Source organism: Pteronotus mesoamericanus, unplaced genomic scaffold (assembly GCF_021234165.1).
Source record: "Pteronotus mesoamericanus isolate MK-2021 breed Mesoamerican mustached bat unplaced genomic scaffold, CSHL_Meso_final contig_214, whole genome shotgun sequence".
NCBI lineage: Eukaryota > Metazoa > Chordata > Mammalia > Chiroptera > Mormoopidae > Pteronotus > Pteronotus mesoamericanus.
The window spans coordinates 214,285-241,470 of NW_026555089.1; the positions used below are offsets into that span (position 1 = coordinate 214,285).

The window sequence follows — 27,186 nt, forward strand, 5'->3', positions numbered from 1 at the left end:
ATGGGGCTGCCACTGGGCTGCCTGGTGGCCCTGAGCCTGGCCCTGACCGCGGCCACGGGCGCGGAGCTGCGGAAAGGTGTGGGGGCCGCCCCCTGGGACGGCGGGAGGGCCAGGCGGCACGGGCAGACGTCCTGCCCGGGAGTGGGGGGGGCCCTCTTCTGCCCAGACCCTGGGGCGGCCGGTGTGGGGAGTGTCTGGCAGTCCCCAGTCCTGTGACTTGGGGTGGACGGACGGGCGGACGGACGGGTGGTCTTGGGTTCCCGCCGTCCCTTCGAAGGCGATTGCCCGGCCAGAGTGTGCCGTCGGGGGTCACGCCGGGTGGGAACACCCGAGCGGGGCCGACGCTGGGGGGCGCGGCGGAGGCAGGGGGGTTAGGAGGGGCCGGCCGGGGGCCTCGGTCCCGGGTGTCGGGGACCCTCAGAGGGGCACGGCCAGGTGTCGGGCCACCTGCAGAAGGGGGTCACTTCAGTTGGGGGGGGCGGGGGCACCTGTGTGCTCCCGCAGGACGCCCCGCCCTGGACCCCGCGCTGTGACCTCTGGGAGGGCGGCTGCCGGCCGGGCCGGGTGTCCAGCCGGGCCGCTCACCCTCCGTCCCCGCGGCTCCCCAGAGGGCAGAGCCCGAAACCATGGCCACAACGTCTGCAGCACCTGGGGCAACTTCCACTACAAGACCTTCGACGGCGACGTCTTCCGCTTCCCCGGCCTCTGTGACTACAACCTGGCCTCCGACTGCCGCGACTCCTACAAGGAGTTCGCCGTGCACCTGAAGCGGAGCCCCGGCGGCGGCGGGGCGCACCCCCAGGTCGAGCACATCCTGCTGACCATCAAGGATGACGTCATCTACCTCACCCGCCAGCTGGTCGTGGTGAACGGCGCCATGTGAGTGGGGTCAGCAGTGTCCCCTCCTGCGGGGCTCCCGTCCTCAGAAGGAGACTGTTGGTGTGAGGTCAGGCTGCCGATTCGCTTGGCAAACACGGATGAGTCCCCACCAGGAGCCCCGGGGGCCGGGGGCGGGGCTCAGGCCCGTGTTTGTCCTGTGACCCCTGCCCGGGGCCCACTGGGCTCTGCGTGGCGGTGGGACAGTGCAGGCACCTGGCCCCGGAGGGCCCGGGAGGGAGACCCTGTGCCCTGTGATCCCAGGTTAGAGCAGCACAAGCAGGAAAGGCCTGAGGGGGGCCCTGCCGCTGGGAGCCGAGAGTCCTGGGTGTGCTCCTGCCCAGCGGGCCCCGCCTCAGGCGGGCTCGGGCCCCCTGGGGGCACAGAGTTTGGGGGAGCACAGTCCTGCGTGGGCAGGGCAGGGGCCACGGAGACCCCCACCGGGTGGAGCCCGCCCTCCTCCCTCCTGCGTTGCCTGCCCAGACAGGGCCATGTTGGCGGGGGTGGGGGGATGTGGGCGGGGCTTGGCCCCCCGAAGGCGCCAAGCAGCCCAGGCGGACAGGGGCCCTTGGGCCACTAGGGCCTCCCACAGACGCGGCCCCAGGGTGAGAGCTGGCCGTGCAGCCGCAGGCCCCGCCGGGAGCGGGCTGGGGGGGCGACGAGGGGCTGCGTGGGCCGGCCCTGACCCCCGCGGCGCCCCCAGGGTCAGCACCCCACACTACGCCTCCGGGCTGCTCATCGAGAAGAACGACGCTTACACGAAGGTCTTCTCCCGCGCCGGCCTGGCCCTCATGTGGAACCGGGAGGACGCGCTCATGGTGGGTGCTGGGGCGCGGGGGAGGCTGGCGGTCGGCGACAGGCAGCGGCGAGGCCCTCAGGGAGGGGCCCCGGCCGACCCCGGCCCTCCTGCTGGACCTGACGCCCGGTCCGACGAGGCTGCCAGGAGGCCTGGCTGCGGGGGCCCGCCCGGCCGCCTGTGGCCGCTCACCCCCGCCCACCGGCTTCCTCCCCCGGCAGCTGGAGCTGGACGGCAAGTTCCGGAACCACACCTGCGGCCTCTGTGGCGACTACAACGGCCTGCCGACCTACTCGGAGTTCTTGTCCAACGGTGGGGGCCGCGGCGGCCGGCTGGCGGGCGGGGGCGGGGCGCGTGCGGGCCCCCGGCGCCCCCTTGACGGGCTCTGCCCTCCCCTAGGCGTGTTCTTCAGTGCCATCGAGTTTGGGAACATGCAGAAGATCAACAAACCTGAGGTCACGTGCGACGACCCCTTCCCTGAGGAGACGCCGGTCCCCAAGTCCTGCTCCCAGCACGTGAGTTGCCCGGGACTCCCGCCCGGGGCAGGGGGTATTCATTCCCAGGGTGGGGGTCCCGGGGCGTGGGCGTGGCGTGACCCCCCCCATCCCGGAGGCCCGGGGCAGCGTGGAGGGAGGAGGACGCGAGCAGCCCCCCACCGCCCACCCGCCACGTCTGCCCCCAGCGCGCCGAGTGCGAGCAGCTGCTGAGGGCCGCGGCCTTCGAGGACTGCCTGGGCCTGGTGCCGCTGGAGCCCTACGTGCAGGCCTGTGTCCTGGACCGCTGCCAGTGCCCGCCCGGAGCCTCCTGCGTGTGCAGCACCGTCGCCGAGTTCTCCCGCCAGTGCTCCCACGCCGGCGGGCGCCCGGGGAACTGGCGGACGGCCTCGTTCTGCCGTAAGCGCCGCGGGGGCCGGGGGGCGGGGGAGTGGGGCCCACGGGGAGGGCGGCCTGGTGCCCTGGTTGGGGGCCCAGCCCGCCACGCTCGGCCGCCCGGCCACGCCCGGCTCAGGGGCCCACCTTTGCCGTCGCAGCCCGGACCTGCCCCGGGAACATGGTGTACCTGGAGAGCGGCTCGCCCTGCATGGATACCTGCTCCCACCTGGAGGTCAGCAGCCTGTGCGAGGAGCACCACATGGACGGCTGCTTCTGCCCCGAAGGTGGGTGCTGCGGCCGCGGGGCAGGGGGCCCTGAAGTCAGGGAACAGGGTCCAGGTAGAGGGGACGGCAATGCCGAAGGCCCCCCCGGACTCACACAGAGGTGGCTTCTAGGAGTCTCGGGTGGGGGGACCCCTTCCTGGTCATCGCCCTGCGGACACACCTCCCCCTGCCTAACGCAGGGAACCTGGAAGTGTCCGGGAAGGGGCCGGGCTCTCAGGTGCAGGAAGGTCCCTGACCAGACACGGTGGGGGACCACAGTGTCGCTCGATAGACCAGAGAGGCCTGCGGGTGGGAGGCCTGGCTGGTGGCCCTGCCTCGGGGCCCCGGCCGAGTGTGACGCCACCCCGCGCTGTCCCAGGCACTGTGTACGATGACATCGGGGGCCGTGGCTGTGTCCCCGTGAGCCAGTGTCCCTGCAGGCTGCACGGGGACACGTACACGCCTGGCCAGCAGGTCAGCAGCAGCTGCGAGCGATGGTGAGTCCGGGGCCGGGGCCGGGCGGGCGGGCGGGCTGGGGCCGGGCAGGCCGGGGCCGGCGCCGAGCCCGAGCCTGTGCCCGCTGCCCGGCAGTGTCTGCAAGGCCGGCCGCTGGGAGTGCAGAGACCTGCCGTGCCCCGGGACCTGTGCGCTGGAGGGCGGCTCCCACATCACCACCTTCGACGGGAAAAAGTACACCTTCCACGGGGCTTGCTACTACGTGCTGACCAAGGTGGGCCGTCGCCCGGGGAGGCGCGGGGACGGAGCTGGGGTCCGGCCGCGTCCTCACTGCGGTCCGGCCTCCCGCAGGACGACCAGGGAGACTCCTTTGCCCTCCTGGGCGAGCTGGCCCCCTGCGGCTCCACGGACAAGCAGACCTGCCTGAAGACGGTGGTGCTGCTGGTCGACAAGAAGAAGAACGTGGGTGCCCCCTTCCCCCTGGCTCCCCCGGACACCCCTCTGCCCCGGACCCCAGAGGCCCTCCTCATCCCCGGGGTCCCCTCGGCCGTTCCCACAGGTGGTGGCCTTCAAGTCGGACGGCAGCGTCCTGCTGAACGAGCTGCAGGTGAACCTGCCCCACGTGACAGGTGAGCCCCCGTCTGGGAGCCCTGGGGGGCCCCGGGGGGGGCGGGCCAGCCGGCCAGGCGCCCCTCACGCCCTGTACCCCTGCCCCGCAGCGAGCTTCTCCATCTTTCAACCATCCTCCTACCACCTGGTGGTGAGCACGGCCTTCGGCCTCAGGCTGCAGGTGCAGCTGGAGCCGGTGATGCAGCTGTTCCTGACGCTGGACCAGGCCGCCCAGGGCCGTGTGCACGGTACGCGGTCCCGCTGGGTCCCCTCGCTGAGGCTGCTCGCAGGCCTGCCCGCCTGTGTCCCGCTTGCTCCAACCCTGTCCTGGCCCCTCAGGCCTCTGCGGGAACTTCAACGGCCAGGAGAACGATGACTTCCAGACGGCGGGCGGGCTGGTGGAGGCCACGGGAGCCGGCTTCGCCAACACCTGGAAGGCCCAGCCCGGCTGCCCGGACAAGCTGGACTGGCTGGACGACCCTTGCTCCCTCAACATCGAGAGCGGTGAGGCTCGGCCCTGCCTGGGGTGGGGGCCCGTGGGGCGGGCGCGGGCGCGGGCGGAGGAGCGGCCCGCCCTGCTCCGGGCCAGCCCTCCGCCTGCTGCCGGCGGCCCCGCGGCCCCGGGGGCTGCCCACTGCATGAGGGGCCTGGGGCTGGGCCGCCAACTGCTGAATGTGGCCTTCGTCCAGGCGCAGGCCTGGCGCCGGGGCAGCGCAGCCTCTTCCCTCCCATACGCCCCACCGCGCTTGGGAGGCTCGGGGGCTAGGCTCCTCTGGCTTGTCCTGGGCCGGCCTGACCCAGAGGGAGGGGACCGGGTTTGGTCCACAGAGGGGGCGGCGTTTAGTCCAGCTTGGGTGACCCGCCAGACTCAGGGGACCTGCTGGAGGGGCCTCCCCACTGAGGCGCCGGCCCCTTTCTAGCCAACTACGCCGAGCACTGGTGCTCCCTGCTGAAGAAGAAGGAGACCCCCTTCGCCCGGTGCCACTCTGTCGTGGACCCCGCCGAGTACTACAAGGTCGGTGGGGCCCTCACGCACACCCCCCGCCCCCCGCCCGGCCCCGGCAGGCTGCTCCTGCGCCCGGCTGAGCCTGGGCCCCCTGCTGGGAGCTGCTCAGCGGGAGTGTGTACATGTGTGAGCGCGCGTGAGTGCTTGTGTGTGTCCGGCGTGCCGCGCAGGCGTGCCAGCTCCCAGCCCCTTCCCTCTCGCCACCCAGAGGTGCAAGTACGACACGTGCAACTGCCAGGACAACGAGGACTGCATGTGCGCCGCCCTGTCCTCCTACGCCCGCGCCTGCGCCTCCAAGGGCGTCCTGCTCTGGGGCTGGCGGGAGCGCGTCTGCAGTGAGTGCCGCCCCCTGCTGGCGCTGAGGGGCTTGGGGTCTGGTGTCCCATGGGAGCTGGGCCTCGGCTCGCCCACTGTGCCCCGTGGTAGCTCCTGCTAAGTGTTGGGGCGCAGGGGAAGGTCAGCCCGCGGGGTCCCGGAGCTGAGGCCACAGCGTCTTTGCCCAGCGGGGCGGCGTTGGGGCGCACGTGCGCACGTGGCCCCGTCGGGTCCAGGGGCGGCCCTCGTCGGCCACTTGGCTGGGCAGGTGTCCTGGTGCTGGCAGGGGTGGGGCTGAGGGACAGGTAGCGGGTAGGAGCTGGGAGCCGGGCCCTCCCCGCCCCTCACGAGGCCCCTCGCTCTGCAGACAAGGACGTGGGCTCCTGCCCCAAGTCGCAGGTCTTCCTGTACAACCTGACCGCCTGCCAGCAGACCTGCCGCTCGTTCTCCGAGGCCGACACCCACTGCCAGCAGGGCTTCGCCCCCGTGGACGGCTGCGGCTGCCCCGACCACACCTTCCTGGACGAGAAGGGCCACTGTGTGCCCCTGGCCAAGTGCTCCTGCTACCACCACGGCCTCTACCTGCAGGCGGGCAAAGTGGTCATGAGGCAGGAGGAGCAATGGTGGGTGCCCCGGCCGGGGAGGGTGGGGGCGCCGGCCCGGGGAGCCCCTGGCCCGCCGTCCCCAGCTGTGGGCCCGCTCAGCCCCGCCTCTCCTTCTCCCCCTCCCCCTCCCTCGCAGCGTGTGCCGCAACGCGAGACTGCACTGCACGCGGGTCAGGCTGATCGGCCAGCGTAAGTGGACGCTGCCCTGCGTGCGGCCCCGCCCCTCGGCCTGCTCCCCCCACCTCTGCTTCAGCGGAGCTAAGGTGGCCCCTCCGCCCCACAGGCTGTGCAGCCCCCAAGATTCACATCGACTGTAACAACCTGACCACGCCGGCCATCCGGAGCCCCCGCCCCACCAGCTGCCAGACCCTGGCTGCCGGCTCTGTGAGTGCCTGGCCGGCCCTGCCGAGTCGGGGGCCTCGTTGGCTGGCCCGTCCCGGGGGGGAGGGGGTGCTCGGTGGGTGCCGCCCTGCCCTCCACAGGGAGCAGGGCCCGCGTGGGGGCCCCGGCAGGCAGCTCTCGCCCGCCGCCCGGCACGGGGTGGGCCCAGGGAGACAGGCCAGCGCGGGGCGGGGACCCGAGGGGCGTCCGCGGCGTCCGCCGGGCCGCCGGGAGCCGGGCTGGCCTGGCACTGAACCCTGTCTCCCGCTGCCCGGCTGCCCCCAGTACCAGACGGAGTGCGTCAGCGGCTGCGTGTGCCCCGAGGGGCTGCTGGACGACGGCCGCGGGGGCTGCGTCAGGGAGGAGCAGTGCCCGTGTGTGCACAACCAGGACCTGCACGCCCCCGGGAGCAAGATCCAAGTGGACTGCAACACCTGGTGGGGGGCACGGCCCGGCGGCGGGGGGCCGGCCCCGGGGGGGGGGGGCGCGGGCCCGGTCAGGCCGCCCTCGGCGCACGGGGGGGGGCGGGGTGGCTCCGGCGGCACCTCAGGGCCCTCTCCCGCTCTCCCCAGCACCTGCCAGAGGGGGCGCTGGGCCTGCACCCAGGCCAGCTGCCACGGCAGCTGCACCATCTACGGGAGCGGCCACTATGTCACCTTCGACGGGAAGCTCTACGACTTCGACGGGCACTGCTCCTACGTGGCCGCTCAGGTGAGGCCCGGCCCCGGCCCCGCTCTGCCGGCTCCAGGGCGGCCGCGAGGGCTGCGCCGGGCCCGTGAAGGGCCTGGGGCGGGGTGGCCGGCCCTTCCTCTCTCCCCCATTCTGGGACCCTCCGCGGCGTGTGGCGGGCGCCCAGGGACCCCGTGCAGCATGGGGACCCCGCTCCGCAGAGGAGGGGCTGGGGCGCGGCGGGGGCGGGTGCCCAGGGCCCCCGTGCCCGGCGGGCCTGGCTGACCCCCCGCGGGCCCGCAGGACTACTGTGGCCAGAATTCCTCACGGGGCTCCTTCAGCATCATCACCGAGAACGTCCCCTGCGGCACCACGGGCGTCACCTGCTCCAAGGCCATCAAGATCTTCCTGGGGGTGAGTGCTGCCCACGCCGGGGACGTGCGGGAGCTGGGGACCACGGGCGCGGCCCGTGACCAGCGTCTCCCTGGGCACAGAGGACGGAGCTGAAGCTGGAGGACAAGCAGCTCACGGTGATCCACCGCGACGAGGGCCACCCCGTGGCCTACACTACGCGGGAGGTGGGCCAGTACCTGGTGGTGGAGGCCAGCTCCGGCGTCATCGTCATCTGGGACAAGAGGACCACCGTCTTCATCAAACTGGCGCCCTCCTACAAGGTGCGCGGCCGCCCCCGCCCGGCCGGCCTCGCGGGCCCCTCGGCGAGCAGCTCCCGAAGCCTGCGCTTGCCTCTCTCCGCAGGGCGCCGTGTGCGGCCTGTGCGGGAACTTCGACCAGCGCTCCAGCAACGACCTCACCACGCGGGACCACATGGTGGTGGAGAGTGAGCTGGACTTTGGGAACAGCTGGAAGGAGACCTCCACCTGCCCGGACGTGACCGCCACCCCCGACCCCTGCCTCAGGAACCCGCACCGCCTGGCCTGGGCCCAGAAGCAGTGCAGCATCATCAAGGGCCCGGTCTTCCGCGTCTGCCACAGCAAGGTGGGCGGGGCCACGAGCCGGGGCGGGCGTGGGGGGGGAGGGCGCGGCCGTGGGCGGGGCCGGGCAGCCTCTCCGAGGGCGCCGTCCGAGACCCTGGCGAGCCATCCTGGGATCGCCCCTTGAGGCACCTGTCCTCCAGCTTCGCCTCCATCCTCTGTGTCCTTCGGACAAGTGGCCATATGTTCAACCTTCCTTCTGAGCCCTCTGGCTGTGCCCCCAGCCTCCCGTGCCCTGCAGGGCGGGAGGAGGCAGGGGCTGAGCCCCGGTCTGCTCCGCGGGGGGGGGGGACGCCCGCCGTCTCTGGGCCCCCCCGCCAGCGCCCCCGGAGGCCGAGCCGGGGCGGTCCGCGTCCCAGGAGCCGCGTGGCCGAGGGGCCCCGAGTCCCCGGGACCCGCGGGGGGCCGCCCCAGGAGGCCAGCGCGGGCCCAGCACACGGTGGCTCCCCGCAGGTGGACCCCATGCCCTTCTACGAGGCCTGCGTGCACGACTCCTGCTCTTGCGACACCGGCGGGGACTGCGAGTGCTTCTGCTCGGCGGTGGCCTCCTACGCCCAGGAGTGCACCAAGGCGGGCGCCTGCGTGTTCTGGAGGACGCCGGACCTGTGCCGTGAGTGCCCCCCGGCCCCCGAGGGAGGGCGGCGCCCCTTGGCCCGCGGCTGACCCGCCTGCCCCCGCAGCCGTGTTCTGCGACTACTACAACCCTCCGGACGAGTGCGAGTGGCACTACGAGCCCTGCGGGAACCGCAGCTTCGAGACCTGCAGGACCGTCCACGGCATCCACTCCAACATCTCCGTGTCCTACCTGGAGGGTGAGCCCAGCTGCCTCGGTCGCCCCACAGAGGCCGGGGGCGGGGCCGGGGCCCCAGGCTCCGTGGGGCGCGGGGGCGGGGGCGGCGGAGTGAGGGGGGACGAGGCAGGATAGAGTCGGGGGTGCCCAGCCCGCGAGGTCGGGAGCGAGGACGCCGCAGAGCAGGGCCGCGCAGGGGAGGGCGGCCTCCGAGCTGAGACCTGTCGGAGGGCAGGCCGGCAGGCGCCCCGCTCAAGGCGTGGGGCGGAGCCGGGGCCGGGGCCGGGGGTGTGGCCGGTGGGCGGGGCCTGGCTGTCCATCACAGGTGGGCGCGGCCCGGCCGTCCCGTGGGTCCCCTGGCGGTAAGTATGCCGGGCTCGGCAGGGGTTGGACCTAGGCGCTGGCCTCTCCAGCCCTGGCCTTCCAGAGGAAGGTCGCGGGGAGAAGGGCCTGCCACGGCAGGGAGAGCGGGTGGGGTCCGACCGACAGAGTTCGAGCCCGGGGCCCTCGTCCCGTAGGCTGCTACCCCCGGTGCCCTGCGGACAGACCCATCTACGACGAGGACCTGAAAAAGTGTGTCGGGAGAGACGAGTGCGGCTGCTACGTGAACGGCACCCACTACCCTCCCGGAGCGTCCGTCCCCCCCGAGAAGGACTGCCACTCTTGGTACCTGGACTCCCGTCCCGGGGACCGGGGGGCCACACACACATGGGCGCCCCGCACACCCACGCGTGCTCACGCCCGCGCGCGGCAGCCAGGGCGCAGGCCTCTCCCTGGCGTGTGCTGCCCCCGCCCCGCCCCGCCCCGCCCCCGCCCCGCCCCCTGGTACCGCCTTGGCGCGGGTTCCTTTCAGGCCGCACCCTGGGACTCTGGGCCTCCGGGACGCGGGACGGGCCGGCGTCCCCGGACCGGCAGCTCTTGCGTTTGCTTTGCAGCGTGTGCACCAACTCCTCGGACGTCTTCTGCCAGTTCGAGGAAGGTGAGCCGCTGCCCTGTGCGGCCGCCGCGGGAGCCTGGGGATGGGCCCCGGGTGGGCCGTCGGTCCCCTCCTGGGGGCCCTTCCTGCGCAGAGCCCCTCTGGTCTACAGCATGCCCAGTGGCTCCCGCCGCACACCGCCTTTCCCCGGCCGGGGGGCCCGGGGACCCTCCGGTGGCGCAGCATCTGAGTGTGGATGGGGCCACGTAAGGGGGTGGGGTTCCAAGGGAGCCTTGGTTTGTCCCTGAGAGGAGCTAGGAGGCGTCCTGCTTTTCCCTTGGGGGACAGGCGAGGGCTCTCGGTCCCGATGTGTTGATGTCAGCCCCTCTCCTACCCACCAGGGAAGGTTCTCAACTTCACCCAGGTCGGCGCCTTCTGCTACTGGGAGATCTGCACTCCCAATGGCACGGAGAAGCACTTCAACATCTGCGTGTCCACCTCGACACGCCCGCCCTCGCCGACGCCCACCAGCACCACACCTGTGCCCACCAGCACCACACCTGTGCCCGGCAGCACCACACCTGTGCCCACCAGCACCACACCTGTGCCCACCAGCACCACACCTGTGCCCGGCAGCACCACACCTGTGCCCACCAGCACCACACCTGTGCCCGGCAGCACCACACCTGTGCCCGGCAGCACCACACCTGTGCCCGCCACCCCCACCACCACAACCGGCACCACCACCACAACCAGCACCACCACCACGCCGACCCCGACCCCCAGCAGAGGTAAGGCCCGGCCTCGCGCCCCTTCCCCGGGGGGGCCCCGCCGTCCCCTGCGCCCCAAGCCCGCAGAGGCGGCCCTCCCAGAGGCGGGCACGAGGCTGGCACGGCAGGCGGGCGGCGATGCGGACGTGCCTCTCGGCGCAGGCAGTGGGTGCCCGCTGGGCGCCAGCCTTGCGCATGGGGCGCCTTGTGCACCCCAACTGCGTTCCCCAGCCCAGGCCACAGTGACGGTGGTGTGGGGCATTTCCCAAACCCGTGAGAAAGCACCCCCGTGGGTTAGCGAAAGCAGGGGCGTGGCCTTCGGTCCCTCTGCATGGTTCCGGTGGCCATCGCGCCACCGCCGAGTAGGCCGGCCCCAGGGAAGGAGCCTGTCAACGCGGAGACAGGGCACGGATCTGAGGCTGGGCAATGCCATGCCCTGCTCCCCGTTTCCCTGCCGTTTCGTCTCCCTCTCCAGTGACGGGTGAGTGTGCAGTCGATGCACTCAGTGACCGGTGGGCAAGGAGTCCCACCAGAGCGCCTGCAGAGCTGCCCGATGCCGGGCGTGCGGCCGGCTGTCTGGCCATCTGCTTAGGGACCACACAGGGCGCCTTTGGTGGCAGCTCCCTGATTTGCTGAGTCCAGGGACCCTTGCAGGGGGGCTTGCCCAGCTCCAAGTGACAGCACTGTGGGTCAAGGGGCAAGGCCGAGGCCCACCCAGTGCACTTCCTCCCCCGAGGGGCGACCCATGTGTTCGGAAGTTTTGTGGCATAAGGATTTGACCGCAGCTGAGGAAGGGGCCCCGGCCCCTGGCGTGTGTGTGTGTGGGGGGGCGCTCTGCCCCCCCCTCACGGGGCCTCGGTCTCAGCGCAGAAAGGGTGGCGTGGGGTCCAGCCCCCAGAGCTCTGAGCCAGCCCTGGGGGCCTTTGGTGGCGGGGCAGCCACGGGCTCTTGGAGCTCCCGGGGTCCCTCCTGGGGGGTCCGCTCCCGGGTGCGCAAGACCGACGCTGGGTCCTGCTCCCCTAGAGCTCTGCTGCTTCTGGTCCGACTGGATCAACGAGAACCACCCGGCCTCTGGGCCTGAAAGCGGGGACCAAGAAACGTTCCACAGTGTCTGCCTGGCCCCCGAGGACATCCAGTGCCGGGCGGCCGAGAAGCCCCACCTCAGCTGGGAAGAGCTGGGCCAGAAGGTCCAGTGCGACCTCACCTCTGGCTTCATCTGCAAAAACGAGGAGCAGTTTGGAAACGGGCCGTTTCCCATCTGTTACGACTATGAGATACGCGTCAACTGCTGCCTGCCGGTGGGCGAGTGTCCTGGGTCCACACCCTCACCCCCGGCCTCCACGACCCCAACGCCCACGCCCACTGCCACCACCACGGTGACCACCACCCCCACGGCCTCACCCACGACCACAGCAACCACCACCCCCACCGCCTCGCCGACCACCCCCACCGCCTCACCAACCACCCCCACGGCCTCATCGACCACCACGGTGACCACCACCCCCACGGCCTCGCCCACGACCCCATGTGTGCCAAGCTGCGAATGGACAGGCTGGAACAACTCGGGGAAACCGAACTACAACAAGCCCGGTGGGGACTTCGAATACATTCATCACTTCTGTCATTTGGGCTTCGCAGCCAACATCTCCTGCAGAGCCACGCAGTTCCCCAACACGCCCATCGAGCAGCTGGGGCAAGTGGTGCAGTGCGACCTCTCCGTGGGGCTGGTGTGCAGGAACGAGGACCAGGAGCTGGGGGGGGTCATCCCACAGCCCTTCTGCCTCGACTACGAGATCAATGTCTACTGCTGCAAGCCGTGCGGACCCACCCACACCACCACGCCCACGGCCTCGCCCACGCCCACGGGATCCACCACGCCCACGGCCTCGCCCACGCCCACGGCCTCGCCCACGACCACGGGATCCACCACGCCCACGGCCTCGCCCACGACCACGGGATCCACCACCCCCACCACCTCGCCGACCACCCCCACCAAATCGCCGACCACCACGGTGACCACCACCCCCACGGCCTCGCCCACGACCACGGCAACCACCACCCCCACGGCCTCGCCCACGACCACCCCCACGGCCTCGCCGACCACCCCCACGGCCTCGCCGACCACCCCCACCGCCTCGCCGACCACCCCCACCAAATCGCCGACCACCACGGTGACCACCACCCCCACGGCCTCGCCCACGACCACCCCCACGGCCTCGCCGACCACCCCCACCGCCTCGCCGACCACCCCCACCAAATCGCCGACCACCACGGTGACCACCACCCCCACGGCCTCGCCCACGACCACCCCCACGGCCTCGCCGACCACCCCCACCGCCTCGCCGACCACCCCCACCAAATCGCCGACCACCACGGTGACCACCACCCCCACGGCCTCACCCACGACCACGGCAACCACCACCCCCACCGCCTCGCCGACCACCCCCACAGCCTCGTCGACCACCCCCACCGCCTCGCCGACCACCCCCACGGCCTCATCGACCACCACGGTGACCACCACCCCCACCGCCTCGCCCGACCACCCCCACGGCCTCATCGACCACCACGGTGACCACCACCCCCACCGCCTCGCCGACCACCCCACGCCCCGACCACCCCCACGGCCTCGCCAACCACCACGGCGACCACCACCCCCACGGCCTCGCCCACGACCACCCCCACCGCCTCGCCGACCACCCCCACCAAATCGCCGACCACCACGGTGACCACCACCCCCACGGCCTCGCCCACGACCACCCCCACGGCCTCTCGCCGTCACCACCCCCACCGCCTCGCCACGACCACCCCCACCACATCGCCGACCACCACGGTGACCACCACCCCCACGGCCTCGCCATCGACCACCCCCACGGCCTCGCCACCACCCCCACCGCCTCGCCCCGACCACCCCCACCCAATCGCCGACCACCACGGTGACCACCACGCCCACGGCCTCCCCGCCCACGGCAACCACCACCCCCACCGCCTCGCCGACCACCCCCACAGCCTGACCACCACCCCCACCGCCTCGCCCACGACCACCCCCACGGCCTCATCGACCACCACGGTGACCACCACCCCCACGGCCTCGCCCACGACCACCCCCACGGCCTCATCGACCACCACGGTGACCACCACCCCCACCGCCTCGCCGACCACCCCCACAGCCTCGTCGACCACCCCCACGGCCTCGCCAACCACCCCCACCACCTCGCCAACCACCACGGCGACCACCACCCCCACGGCCTCGCCCACGACCACCCCCACCGCCTCGCCGACCACCCCCACCAAATCGCCGACCACCACGGTGACCACCACCCCCACCGCCTCGCCCACGACCACGGCAACCACCACCCCCACGGCCTCACCCACGACCACGGCAACCACCACCCCCACCGCCTCATCGACCACCACGGTGACCACCACCCCCACGGCCTCGCCCACGACCCCATGTGTGCCAAGCTGCGAATGGACAGGCTGGAACAACTCGGGGAAACCGAACTACAACAAGCCCGGTGGGGACTTCGAATACATTCATCACTTCTGTCATTTGGGCTTCGCAGCCAACATCTCCTGCAGAGCCACGCAGTTCCCCAACACGCCCATCGAGCAGCTGGGGCAAGTGGTGCAGTGCGACCTCTCCGTGGGGCTGGTGTGCAGGAACGAGGACCAGGAGCTGGGGGGGTCATCCCACAGCCCTTCTGCCTCGACTACGAGATCAATGTCTACTGCTGCAAGCCGTGCGGACCCACCCACACCACCACGCCCACGGCCTCGCCCACGCCCACGGGATCCACCACGCCCACGGCCTCGCCCACGCCCACGGGATCCACCACGCCCACGGCCTCGCCCACGACCACAGGGACCCCTACACCCACACCCACAGCGACCCTGACACCCACCACGACCTCCACGACAACCACACCAACACCCACACCCACAGCGACCCCAACACCCACCACGACCTCCACCACAACGACACCAACACCCACGCCCACAGGGACCCCAACACCCACGCCCACAGGGACCCCGACACCCACCACGACCTCCACCACAACGACACCAACACCCACACCCACAGCGACCCCAACACCCACCACGACCTCCACGACAACCACACCAACAACCACACCCACAGGGACCCCGACACCCACCACAACCTCCACCACAATGACACCAACACCCACGCCCACAGGGACCCCAACACCCACGCCCACAGGGACCCCAACACCCACCACGACCTCCACGACAACGACACCAACACCCACGCCCACAGGGACCCCAACACCCACCACAACCTCCACCACAATGACACCAACACCCACGCCCACAGGGACCCCAACATCCACACCCACAGCGACCCCGACACCCACCACGACCTCCACGACAACGACACCAACACCCACGCCCACAGGGACCCCAACCCCCACCACGACCTCCACGACAATGACACCAACACCCACGCCCACAGGGACCCCAACATCCACACCCACAGGGACCCCGACACCCACCACGACCTCCACGACAACGACACCAACACCCACGCCCACAGGGACCCCAACACCCACCACGATCTCCACGACAACCACACCAACACCCACGCCCACAGGGACCCCAACACCCACCACGACCTCCACGACAATGACACCAACACCCACGCCCACAGGGACCCCAACATCCACGCCCACAGGGACCCCGACACCCACCACAACCACCACGACAATGACACCAACACCCACGCCCACAGGGACCCCAACATCCACACCCACAGGGACCCCGACACCCACCACGACCTCCACGACAACGACACCAACACCCACGCCCACAGGGACCCCCCCACCCCCCCACAAGACACCAACACCCACACCGACAGGGACCCCACACCCACAGGGACCCCGACACCCACCACGACCTCTACCACAACGACACCAACACCCACGCCCACAGGGACCCCAACACCCACACCCACAGGGACCCCAACACCCACCACGACCTCTACCACAACGACACCAACACCCACGCCCACAGGGACCCCAACATCCACACCCACAGGGACCCCGACACCCACCACGACCTCCACCACAACGACACCAACACCCACGCCGACAGGGACCCCAACACCCACACCCACAGGGACCCCGACACCCACCACGACCTCTACCACAACGACACTAACACCCACGCCCACAGGGACCCCAACATCCACACCCACAGGGACCCCGACACCCACCACGACCTCCACGACAATGACACCAACACCCACGCCCACAGGGACCCCAACACCCACGCCCACAGGGACCCCGACACCCACCACGACCTCCACGACAACGACACCAACACCCACGCCCACAGGGACCCCAACACCCACGCCCACAGGGACCCCGACACCCACCACGACATCTACCACAATGACACCAACACCCACGCCTACAGGGACCCCAACATCCACACCCACAGGGACCCCGACACCCACCACGACCTCTACCACAACGACACCAACACCCACACCGACAGGGACCCCGACACCCACCACGACCTCCACCACAATGACACCAACACCCACACCGACAGGGACCCCAACACCCACACCCACAGGGACCCCGACACCCACCACGACCTCCACGACAATGACACCAACACCCACGCCCACAGGGACCCCAACATCCACACCCACAGGGACCCCGACACCCACCACGACCTCTACCACAACGACACCAACACCCACGCCCACAGGGACCCCAACATCCACACCCACAGGGACCCCGACACCCACCACGACATCTACCACAATGAAACCAACACCCACGCCTACAGGGACCCCAACATCCACACCCACAGGGACCCCGACACCCACCACGACCTCTACCACAACGACACCAACACCCACGCCCACAGGGACCCCAACATCCACACCCACAGGGACCCCGACACCCACCACGACCTCCACGACAACGACACCAACACCCACGCCCACAGGGACCCCAACACCCACGCCCACAGGGACCCCGACACCCACCACGACCTCCACCACAACGACACCAACACCCACGCCCACAGGGACCCCGACACCCACCACGACCTCCACCACAACGACACCAACACCCACGCCCACAGGGACCCCGACACCCACCACGACCTCCACCACAACGACACCAACACCCACGCCCACAGGGACCCCAACACCCACGCCCACAGGGACCCCGACACCCACCACGACCTCCACCACAATGACACCAACACCCACGCCGACAGGGACCCCAACACCCACACCCACAGGGACCCCGACACCCACCACGACCTCTACCACAACGACACCAACACCCACGCCCACAGGGACCCCAACATCCACACCCACAGGGACCCCGACACCCACCACGACCTCCACCACAACGACACCAACACCCACGCCCACAGGGACCCCGACACCCACCACGACCTCCACCACAACGACACCAACACCCACGCCCACAGGGACCCCAACACCCACACCCACAGGGACCCCGACACCCACCACGACCTCCACCACAACGACACCAACACCCACGCCCACAGGGACCCCAACACCCACACCCACAGGGACCCCCGACACCCACCACGACCTCCACCACAACGACACCAACACCCACGCCCACAGGGACCCCAACATCCACACCCACAGGGACCCCGACACCCACCACGACCTCCACCACAACGACACCAACACCCACGCCCACAGGGACCCCAACACCCACGCCCACAGGGACCCCAACACCCACCACGACCTCCACGACAATGACACCAACACCCACGCCCACAGGGACCCCAACACCCACGCCCACAGGGACCCCGACACCCACCACGACCTCCACCACAACGACACCAACACCCACGCCCACAGGGACCCCAACACCCACGCCCACAGGGACCCCGACACCCACCACGACCTCCACGACAACGACACCAACACCCACGCCCACAGGGACCCCAACACCCACGCCCACAGGGACCCCGACACCCACCACGACCTCCACGACAACGACACCAACACCCACGCCCACAGGGACCCCAACACCCACGCCCACAGCGACCCCGACACCCACCACGACCTCCACGACAACGACACCAACACCCACGCCCACAGGGACCCCGACACCCACGCCCACAGCGACCCCAACACCCACACCGACAGGGACCCCCGCGCCCACGCCCACCACCACCAGCACGTCTGTCACTGTGCCGCACCCCACTCGTCCTTCCACCGAATGCTGCTATTTGAACGGCACGTACTACGCCCCAGGTACGCACGCTTTTCCCTCTGCCGCAGGCCTCCGGGCGGATGCCGTGGGTCCGCCTTACCGGTGGCCGGGCTCCGGTCTCAGGTCTGCGTGCGGGGCTGCTGGGCCGTGGCCCGCTGAACGTGGGCAGCGTCCCTGTGGCCAGCAGCCTCTCTCTGCAGCCACGAGGCGGGGGTCTGCAGGGGGTGGGGGCTTTGCTCTGGTGGCCTCTGTGGGGGCCCCCGTGCACCCCCATGGCCGCTGAGTGGATGGCGCCGGGCCTGGGTCTGTCCCCGGCAGGTGAGACGGTGTACAACGGCACTCACGGGGACACCTGCTACTACGCCAACTGCTCGCTGAACTGCTCCATCGAGATCTTCGACTGGCCGTGTCCGTCCACACCGCCCCCCAAGCCCACCCCACCCAAGCCGACGCCCTCTGCCACACCCAGCCCGCCGCCCAGCAGCAAGCCCCCTGGGTGCCCGGACTTCGATCCTCCCAGACAGGTCAGTGGCTGCGGGCGCCTTTTGTCCGCACGGCATCACACACACTGTCCCGGTCTCACGCCCCAGGGCCTCCCTTTCAGCGGGTCATCTGAGGCGGCCCAGGCCCCTGCATCCCGAGCCCCCCCCTGCAGAGCGGGGCCGGCTGCCGGCGCTCCCCCGCCTCCTCACCACGCCCACCCTGGCGTCCTGGGGGCGGGCCGGCTGCGGGGAGGCTGAGGAGGTTGCCTCCTGCGCGGTGCCCTTGGCCTCCCGCCCCCTGGGAGGGCAGAGGGGCCGGCTGGTCCCGGCTGACCCCCGCCCACCGGCCGCAGGAGAACGAGACGTGGTGGCTGTGTAACTGCACCATGGCCGTCTGCAAGCACGACAACACCGTGGAGCTGGTGCCGGTGGAGTGCAAGCCCCCGCCCAAGCCCACCTGCTCCAACAACCTGGCGCCCGTGCGCGTCATGGACCCCGACGGCTGCTGCTGGCACTGGGAGTGCGACTGTGAGCCTGCAGGCGCCGCGGGGCCCTCTCCTGTCCGCCCGTCGGGGGTGGGGGTGCGGGGCCTCAGGACCTTGGGCACAGAGCCCAGGTGGGACGCGAAGGCCTGGACCGCCAGCCGCAAGTCCTGAGGCCCCCCCGCCCCCCGCCGCCTTCGCCTCCGGGCAGGGGGCGGGGCAGGGGGCGGGGCAGGGGCGGGGCTCGCCCGGTGCGGCCGGAAGCCTTCGTGGGATGAGGCCGCTTCTGGGGTTGCGGGCAGGCGGGAGGCGGGACCCAGACCTCTGCCCTCCCAGCCAGGCCGCGTCCTGTGGGTCGGGCCGGCCACTGGGGCCGCGTGGGAGACGCCCTCTGGGGGGCCGGGGTGGGGCCGGGCCCTCCCAGCCGGGCGCCCGCACTCCGGGAAGCGGACTCCTTGCTCTGCGCACGGGCCCCGCCCAGCACTGGCTCCCCCCGCCCCCCACAGGCTACTGCACGGGTTGGGGAGACCCCCACTACGTCACCTTCGACGGGCTGTACTACAGCTACCAGGGCAACTGCACGTACGTGCTGGTGGAGGAGGTCACCCCCAACGTGGACAACTTCGGGGTCTACATCGACAACTACCACTGCGACGTCCACGACCAGGTGTCCTGCCCCCGCACGCTCATCGTGCGCCACGAGACCCAGGAGGTGCTGATGAAGACGGTGCAGATGGCGCCCATGAAGGTGCAGGTACGCCGGGGCCAGGACGCTCTGGCCGTGGCGCGCCGATGCCGGGCCCGCCGTGCTCGGGGGCGCATCCAGTGGCTGCCACAGGGTCCCGGGGGCGTTTGGGGACCCCCCGGCCTGCCCCGCGCAGGCGCTGGCCACCACCCGGGGCACGGGTCTTCCCGGCTGGAGCCCCTCCCCAGGGACAGGGGCCGGCGGGCAGGGAGCGGCACAGCCCGGGTGGAGTCGGCGGGGCGCCCTGCCCCTTCTGGGGGCCCCGCCTCTGGTGGGCTCGAGGGGCAGCCCCTTGCCACCGCCGCCTCACCCAGGGACCAGCAGGACAAAGAAGAGGGCCGGGGAACGGGCCGGGGGCGGTGGCGGGCAGAGAGGCGCCCAGTGTGAGGAGAGGCGGGAGGGGGCGCCGCCCGCCCGGCCCCGCGCTGCCCCGTCCCCCGCCCGCTGGCCGCCCCTGAGCCCGGGTCCGTCGGCCGCAGGTGCAGGTCAACAAGCAGGCCGTGGCCCTGCCCTACAAGAAGTTCGGGCTGCACGTGTACGAGTCCGGCATCAACTTCGTGGTGGACATCCCTGAGTTGGGCGCGGTCATCTCCTACAACGGCCTCTCCTTCTCCATCCGGCTGCCCTACCAGCGGTTCGGCAACAACACCAAGGGCCAGTGCGGTGAGCCTTGCCCCGCTGGCCGCCGCGGCCTCCCCGCCCGCCCCGGCCTGGCTCGGGGCTCACGCAGGCTCTCTCGCCGACACAGGCACCTGCAACAACAACACGCAGGACGACTGCGTGCTGCCCAGCGGGGAGGTCATCTCCAACTGCGAGGTCGCCGCCGACCAGTGGGTGGTGAACGACCCCACCAAACCGCACTGTCCCCACGGCGGCTTCACCACCAGGCGCCCGGCCACCACGGCTGCGGGTGGCAGCACCGCTGCCCCACACAAGAACTGCTCGTCCCCTCTCTGCGAACTCATCAAGGACAGGTGACCGCGCCCCGGGGGCCTGCCTGCTGCCCGGGCCCCCCGCCTCGTCAGCGAGGAGAGGAGGCAGGCGCTGAGCAGGGGTGGGGAGGCCGGCGCCAGCCCCAAGGGGCCCAAGGCCCGGGCTCTTGCTCTCTGTGGGTCAGACCCCCAGGTCATCCCGCCCCCGAGGGTGCAGGGAGCCTGGAGCCTGGGGCAGACCCCTGGCCAGCACAGAGGGCGCACTCAGGGCTGACCTCGGAGGCCGGGTTGGGCTGAGATGGAGGGGCGCCCCCGAGGCCGGGGGCAGCCGGCACCTCGCCCCTAGCGGTGTGCACGTCGAGGCCGGGGGACCGCGTGCCAGGGCGGCCGGAGGGGGGTGCTGGCCACCCTGGAAGCCAGCCAGGGGCCTGTCCGTGGGCAGCGCAGAGACAGAGGCTGGGCAGTGGGGCTGTGAGGGGCAGGGAGGGCCGCTGGCTGGAGTGTGACCCGCGTCCCCCACAGCCTGTTCGCCCCGTGCCACGCCCTGGTGCCCCCGCAGCACTACTACGAAGCCTGCGTGTTCGACACCTGCTTCGTGCCCAACGGAAACATGGAGTGTGCCAGCCTGCAGACCTACGCAACCCTCTGTGCCCAGCAGGGCGCCTGCATCGACTGGCGGAACCGCACCCACGGCACCTGCCGTAAGTGCCCGCCGGCCCCTGCCAGCCGCTGCGCCGGGCCCGGGGCCGGGCCGCAGTGGGGTGGCCAGGCACTGGGGGGAGCAGGCTGGGTCTGGGGGCGGGAAGGGGGCGCTGCGCAGCTGGGAGGGCTGGGTGCCACTGGCCTCGGTCAGCACAGCTGGGCACCTGGTGCCCAGCTCGGGGCTGCACGGGGCGCGGAGCCAGACAGCGCCAGGCACTCGCCACCCTCAGCCGGCGTTGAGGGGGCCCGGTGTGGGGGGGCGGGGCAGGGCCGTCGCTTTGCGGGGCACAGGCCCCTCTGATCGCGCCTCCCCCCGCAGCGCTGGTGTGCCCACCTCACAGGGAGTACCGGGCCTGTGGCCCCGTGCAGGAGCCCACCTGCAAGTCCAGGTCAGCCGTGGGGGGCGCCCGGCGGGGCGGGCGCCCCGGGCGGGGGGGCAGGGGCAGCACCGCCCATGCACCCAGCTGCCGCCCAGGTCCCCGCTCACGCTGCCCCCCGCCCCCCCCACCAGCTGCCCGCAGAACGACACCAAGCAGGTGGAAGGCTGCTTCTGTCCTGAGGGCACCATGAGCTACGCGCCCGGCGTCGACGTCTGCGTGGATGTGTGCGGTACGCCTCCCGCTCGCCGCCCTCCCCCGGCCCAACACGGCCGAGCCCGGCCCCGCTCTCCCGGGCTCTGCTCACCGGGCCTGTCTCCTCTCTCCTAGGCTGCGTGGGACCCGACAACGTGCCCAGAGAGGTAGGCCCTGCCCCTCGGTGGCCGGGGTTGTCTTCTCCCTCAGGAACTGAGTGGCGAGTCTGCCAAGGGCTGCGAAGCGCGGCGGCAGGGATGTCCGCCCGGCCACCCAGCCACGCCTCCCTCCTTCCACCCCCGTCGTCCCACCCCCGAGCCCCCTGCCCCTCCGTTCTCCCACCCTTTTGTCCATCCATCCGCCCTCCGCACCGCCGGCCTGTCGGTCACGCGGTGCCCTGTGCGACGTGAGCTGAGGCCTCGGCCTGGGCCCCCAGCAGGTGGTCCTCAGCTCCCTCCTGCGCACGCTGCGGGGGCCGAAGGCCGTCTGCCGCGAGCCTGGCCTGCACAGGGACGCTTTGGCGGCGGGGAAGGCGGTCCCGGCTGCGCCACCGTGGCCGGCCCTGCGCTGGACCGGAGCCTCCCGCCGGCTGAGAGCTGGGAGGGCACGGGGTCCCCCCAGGGCCGCTGCAGCGCCCGCTCCCGCCGCAGCCCCGCACACGGGAGGGGGCTGGGGATGGGCGCAGCCCCCGTTCCGCTCACCCCGCCGTCTCTGCAGTTTGGGGAGCACTTCGAGTTCGACTGCAAGGACTGCGTCTGCCTGGAGGGGGGAAACGGCATCATCTGTCAGCCCAAGAAGTGCAGCCAGAAGCCCCCGGCCCAGTGCTCCGAGGACGGCACCTACCTGGTCACCGAAGTCGACCCTTCGGACACCTGCTGCAACATCACCACCTGCAGTAAGGCCGCGGCTGGGGGCGGGGCAGCCGACTTGGGTCCCTGGGTCCCCGTCCCCTCCTGGGGCCCTGGGGGTCCCTGTGGGCTGGGGAGCAGCCGCCCTGGGGGCCGCTGGGAGCTCAGGCACCTCCTGCGGGCCAGGTGCCCGACGGGGGGAGGGGAGCACGGGGCCCTGCCTGCGAGGAGCCCGGCGTGACTCCGGTGTCCCCTCCCTCTGTCCCCAGAGTGCAACACCAGCCTGTGCACGGCGAAGCCCCCACAGTGTCCACTGGGCTTCGAGGTGAAGAGCGAGCTGCTGCCCGGGAAGTGCTGCCCCTTCTACTCCTGCGGTAGGAGGGCCGGGGTGGGGCCGGGGCTCTCCGGGGGGACGGGCGGGCAGCCTCGGGCCACGGGGCTGTGGCGTGAGGGGGCGCGCGGCGCACGGCTCCCTTCTGGGGGGCCCGCCGACGCCGGCTGAGCCTCTGACCCAGGTCCCCTTCTCTTCCTCCCCAGTGCCCAAGGGCGTGTGCGTGGTTGGGAGCGCTGAGTACCAGGTGAGCCGGGGGCCGCGCCGCGGGCAGCGGGCGGGGCCGAAGGGTGGGGGCCGGGGCAGGCCCGCCCGCCTCACACGCCCCTCCCTGCGCCCCAGCCCGGCTCCCCAGTGCACTCCTCCAAGTGCCAGGTGTGCGTCTGCACCAACGTCACGGACAGCGCCACGCAGCTCAAGAAAGTGTCCTGCAAACACGTGCCCTGCAACAACGTCTGCAGCCCCGTGAGTCCCCCGCCGGGCGCCCGCGGGCCCCGCCCCAGCCCCTCCTCGCTCCCTGCCACGCTGAGCCGCCGCCCGCCCGTGTCCCCTAGGGCTTCGGGCTGGTGAACGTCCCGGGCGAGTGCTGCCCCAAGTGCGAGCAGACCGAGTGCATCATCAGCAGGCCCGGCGCCGGGCCCCTGGTCCTGAAGGTGAGTGCGGCGCGGGCGCCCCGGCGGGGCGGGCGCGGGGAGGGCGGCTCCTCCCAGCGCCTGCCCTCTGCACGGGGGCCCTGGGCGTGGCCGCAGGTGGGCACGGGGCTGAGAACAGCAGGGACAATTCTGCCCCGTCCTGGGGCCCGGGCGCCGGAGTCCGAGATCCAGGGGCTGCCGGGCCGCGCTCCCTCCAAACGCTCCGGGGGACGGTCCTTCCCGCCTCTTCCAGCCGCTGGGGCCGCCCGTGTGCCCGGGCGCGAGTGGCTGGACAGCATGATCGCCGACACGGTCCCTCCTCTCTGTGTCTTCGGTCACCCCTTCTAAGGACACTCGTCCTGGTCATCCGGGGCGGCCTCCCCGTGTGGTCCTTCACTAAGTCGCATCTGCGAAGACGCTTTTTCTTAAAAAAAAAAGAAAAAAAGAAAAAAGAAAAAGATTTCATTTATTTTCAGAGAGAGGGGGAGGGAGGGAGGAAGAGAGGGAGAGAGACATCCATGGGTGGCTGCCTCTTGCTCACCTCCTACTGGGGACCCGGCCTGCACCCCAGACCGGTGTCCTGACTGGGAATCGAACCGGCGACCTTTTGGTTCCCAGGCCGGCGCTCAGCCCACGGAGCCGCACCCGCCGGGGCTCTTTTTCTAAATAAGGCCCTGTCCACAGGCCCCGGGATCGGGGTGTGGACCTGTCTGTCCACTGCAGGCGGGGAGCTGTCCCTGGGCCCCTGCGCGTTGCCTCCTGGTGGCTCTGGGCCTGCAGGCGGGACCCGCTGTCCGAGAGCTGCACTTGGCCGCGTGGGGCCGGGCGCTCCCGTCTTCCTCCCGGACGGGCCCCCGGCTGGCCCTCACCAGACTGTCCTCTGCCCCATAGCCCGGGGACTTCAAGAGCGACCCCACGAACAACTGCACCTTCTTCAGCTGTGTGAAAATCCACAACCAGCTCATCTCGTCCGTCTCCAACATCACCTGCCCCGACTTCGACCCCAGAGACTGCGTCCCGGTGAGCCGGCCCGCCTGGGGCGCCAGCTGCGTGGGCCCTGCCGGGGGCGGGGGTCCCCAGCGCGGGGAGCGTGGCCACTGGCCCGGGCGGCTGTGGGGACGGCCCTGGGCCACACCCCGGTGGGGGCGCCTGAGGTCCCAAGCTCCCCTCTCCTTCCCTCCAGGGCTCCATCACCCTCATGCCCAACGGCTGCTGCAAGAAATGTGAGTACGGGCCCGGCGGGTGGACTCCCCGGGCCCCTCCAGGGCGGAAGCCCCAGGGGACGGTGCCCCAGGGCCCCTCTCAGCGGGGCGCCGAGGCGGTGGGCCGCCCGGGGGGCGTGGCGCCCCCGCCGAGCCCCCGCCTCGCTGCCCGCAGGCATCCCACGCAACGAGACCAGGATCCCCTGCTCCACCGTCCCGATCACCCGGGAGATCTCCGACGGCGGCTGCACCAGGAGGGTCACCATGAATTACTGCACCGGGTCCTGCGGGACTTTCGCCATGTGAGTCCGGGCCCGAGGGGGCGGGGGCGGGGGCGGGGGCCGGGGGAGCGGCGTGCGCGGGCCTCACCGCGCCGCTCCGGCAGGTACTCGGCCGAGGCGCAGGCCCTGGACCACCGGTGCTCCTGCTGCAAGGAGGAGCGCACCAGCCAGCGGGAGGTGCAGCTGCTCTGCCCGGACGGCAGCCGGCGCCGGCACACCTACACCCACATCGAGAGCTGCCTGTGCCAGGACACCGCCTGCGAGCTCCTGCCGGCGGGGCGCAGGGCCCCGGGCCGCGGCCCGCGCGCCGGGCGGGGCTGAGCCGGCTGGCCCCCGCCCAGGCCCCCCCACCGCCCGCATCCCCGACCCGCGGACCCTCTGAGCTCCCTTGCTTCCTACGCTGGCTTCTCTCGGTGGATATTTATTTTCGGAGCCTTTGTTCACATCCCCGCTTTCAAAATAAACTCAGGCAGAGACGCTGTGTGGGTGTGCTTCAGTGGGCGCCGGGCGTCTGGGCGGGCTGCTCCCTGCGGAGTCGGTGGGTCCAGAAGGCCCAGAGGGGCCCCGCGCCCCCGTGGGGCCAGTCGCCGGGCTCCGCACGCGGGACCCGGGGGTGGCTGTGCACGTGTGCCTGGCCTGGCTTTGGCGGGCTTCACGGGCAGGAGGTGGCGCCCGGTGACGCCCTTCTCCGGGGCTGCGCAGAAAGCCCCGTCCCACCCCGTCCCGCTCCTGCGGGCGCAGCGCCCCGGTCGGGTCCCTGCGAGGCGGGCAGCCTGTCCAGGAAGCCCTCCCGCCCCGGAAGTGTGAGGCGGACCCTCAGGTTCCCCTCAGGGCTGTTTGCCGGGCGCTCCGCTTGCGGAGGCCCCTGCTGCCCCGTTGCTGGGGGCGGGCGGACGTGCGCGCGCCTGCGTGTGTGGGAGGGTGTACACGTGTTTGCGTTGGGGACGCGTCTGTGAGCTTGCGCAACAAAACAGGGTTCGTTAAGGTTAAAACTTCCGCTCTTTGAAAGACAGTTACCAAAACGGTAAGGCACAGTCTGGAAGGAAATTTTGCAAAATATGTGTCTGGAACGGTGTTCATATCCAGAATACAAAAGGGACACCCAAACTCAACCACAATGCATCGAACAGCTCAGCGGGGGCAGGGCAAGGCCTCCCTCACCGCCCGCGACAGACGACTGGCCAGCACGCCCGCAAAAGGGCAGTCAGCGCGACAGCCGCCGCACAAGCCTGCTCACGCACCTCAGAGACAGAGTCACGGCCACCTCCCGCGTCCGCAGGCGCACCTCGCAGACAAAGCCCAGGGCTGGCGCGGGCGTGGGCAGCGGGGTGTTGCTGGAGGGGCCTGGGCTCCGACGGCAGCGGCGGAAAGCAAAGTCTTAGGCAGCGAAGTGTAAACCTTCCCTGCAACCCACGCTCCGCGCGGTAGGCGCGACGAAGGAAAACGTGCCCCCACAGAAAGACACCCGTGCGGGTGTGCCAAGCAGCACCGCACAGCGGTCCTGGGGACAGAGCAGTCAGGCGTCTGGCCCCTGAGCGGGAAGCTGCCGGACAGCGAGCCGGTGCGCGCGCCCCGCGGCGCTGGGGCGTGCCCCCCCCCCCCCCCCCCCGCTCCCCGGCAGCGTCCGACACGAAGGCCGGGTCGTTCCCCACGTGCCTGCAGCTCGCGATCGTGCACGCGGCGGTCACCCTGGCTTGTCTGTGTCTGACCGCGGCCAGGCTGGTGCGGACGCCGCCCCGCCGGTCCTCTGCTGCCCTGGAAGCAGGCAGCTGTCCATGCAACGGTCACATCGTTCCGGAGCCTGGCCAGAGGGTGGGCCAGGGCACAAGCACATGTCCTGTGTCCACTCAATGTCACGGTGGCTGCCGCCCCCGCAGCCCCGAGAGGTCACCCGCGGGCCCGCGGGAGGCAGGACCCGGGGGTGCAACGGCTGCGACCCGCCGCGCAGAGGGTCCGGGGCGGCGGGCAGAGTGGGGAAGCACCGCCGCCTCGCCCCTGACCCTGGACGAGCTGGGAGCGGGGCGGGGGGCACTCCAGAGCCGCCCAAAGAAGGAAAACGGCACACGTGTCGCTTGTGAACACCGATGCCGGAGCCTGGGGAAGGCAGGGCGCCCGGGAGGAGGCCCTCGGAGGGTCCGCCAGCTCGGAGAAGGGGGGTCTCCCAGCCGCCCCGCTCCCTGGGCTGCCCGTCCCGTCCGCGCTGTGCAGGTCCGGAGCCGGCGGGGAGGGAGGGGGGACGCCGGCAGGAGGACTGCGGTGCGGAGCTTCTGCCACCTCATTCGTCCTGCGGAGGGACCTGCGGGGCGTCTGAACCCTCAGAGTGAATGGTCGCCAGGCTGCTGGCGGCCAAGGGGGCCGGGGCATGCAATACTGCAGGCGGCCAGCAGGGGGAGCCTGCAGGCTGGCGAGCCGCTCCGCCGATGTTG

The 27,186-nt window shown here is 71.4% G+C and overlaps 1 protein-coding gene across 1 annotated transcript; it reads left to right on the top strand.

Moving 5' to 3' along the window:
• Window positions 1-25,081, top strand: MUC2 (mucin 2, oligomeric mucus/gel-forming). Its single transcript, XM_054570666.1, is given in 55 exon segments — window positions 1-76; window positions 609-879; window positions 1,580-1,694; window positions 1,894-1,984; window positions 2,072-2,187; window positions 2,355-2,565; window positions 2,703-2,828; window positions 3,187-3,304; window positions 3,399-3,537; window positions 3,615-3,725; window positions 3,823-3,892; window positions 3,983-4,120; window positions 4,212-4,376; window positions 4,793-4,887; window positions 5,087-5,213; window positions 5,561-5,816; window positions 5,935-5,987; window positions 6,082-6,182; window positions 6,465-6,616; window positions 6,752-6,890; window positions 7,152-7,262; window positions 7,343-7,522; window positions 7,605-7,844; window positions 8,294-8,450; window positions 8,521-8,652; window positions 9,149-9,296; window positions 9,566-9,609; window positions 9,948-10,056; window positions 10,225-10,331; window positions 11,340-12,828; window positions 12,830-12,925; window positions 12,927-13,217; window positions 13,219-13,319; window positions 13,322-13,968; window positions 14,013-15,203; window positions 15,206-16,896; window positions 16,898-17,592; window positions 17,870-18,075; window positions 18,387-18,561; window positions 19,022-19,269; window positions 19,740-19,923; window positions 20,009-20,234; window positions 20,715-20,893; window positions 21,214-21,283; window positions 21,406-21,503; window positions 21,602-21,633; window positions 22,184-22,361; window positions 22,584-22,688; window positions 22,852-22,892; window positions 22,988-23,110; window positions 23,200-23,298; window positions 24,169-24,297; window positions 24,461-24,500; window positions 24,655-24,781; window positions 24,865-25,081. Coding segments are annotated over 55 exon segments (12,576 nt in total).
• Window positions 25,082-27,186: the final 2,105 nt, after the last annotated feature.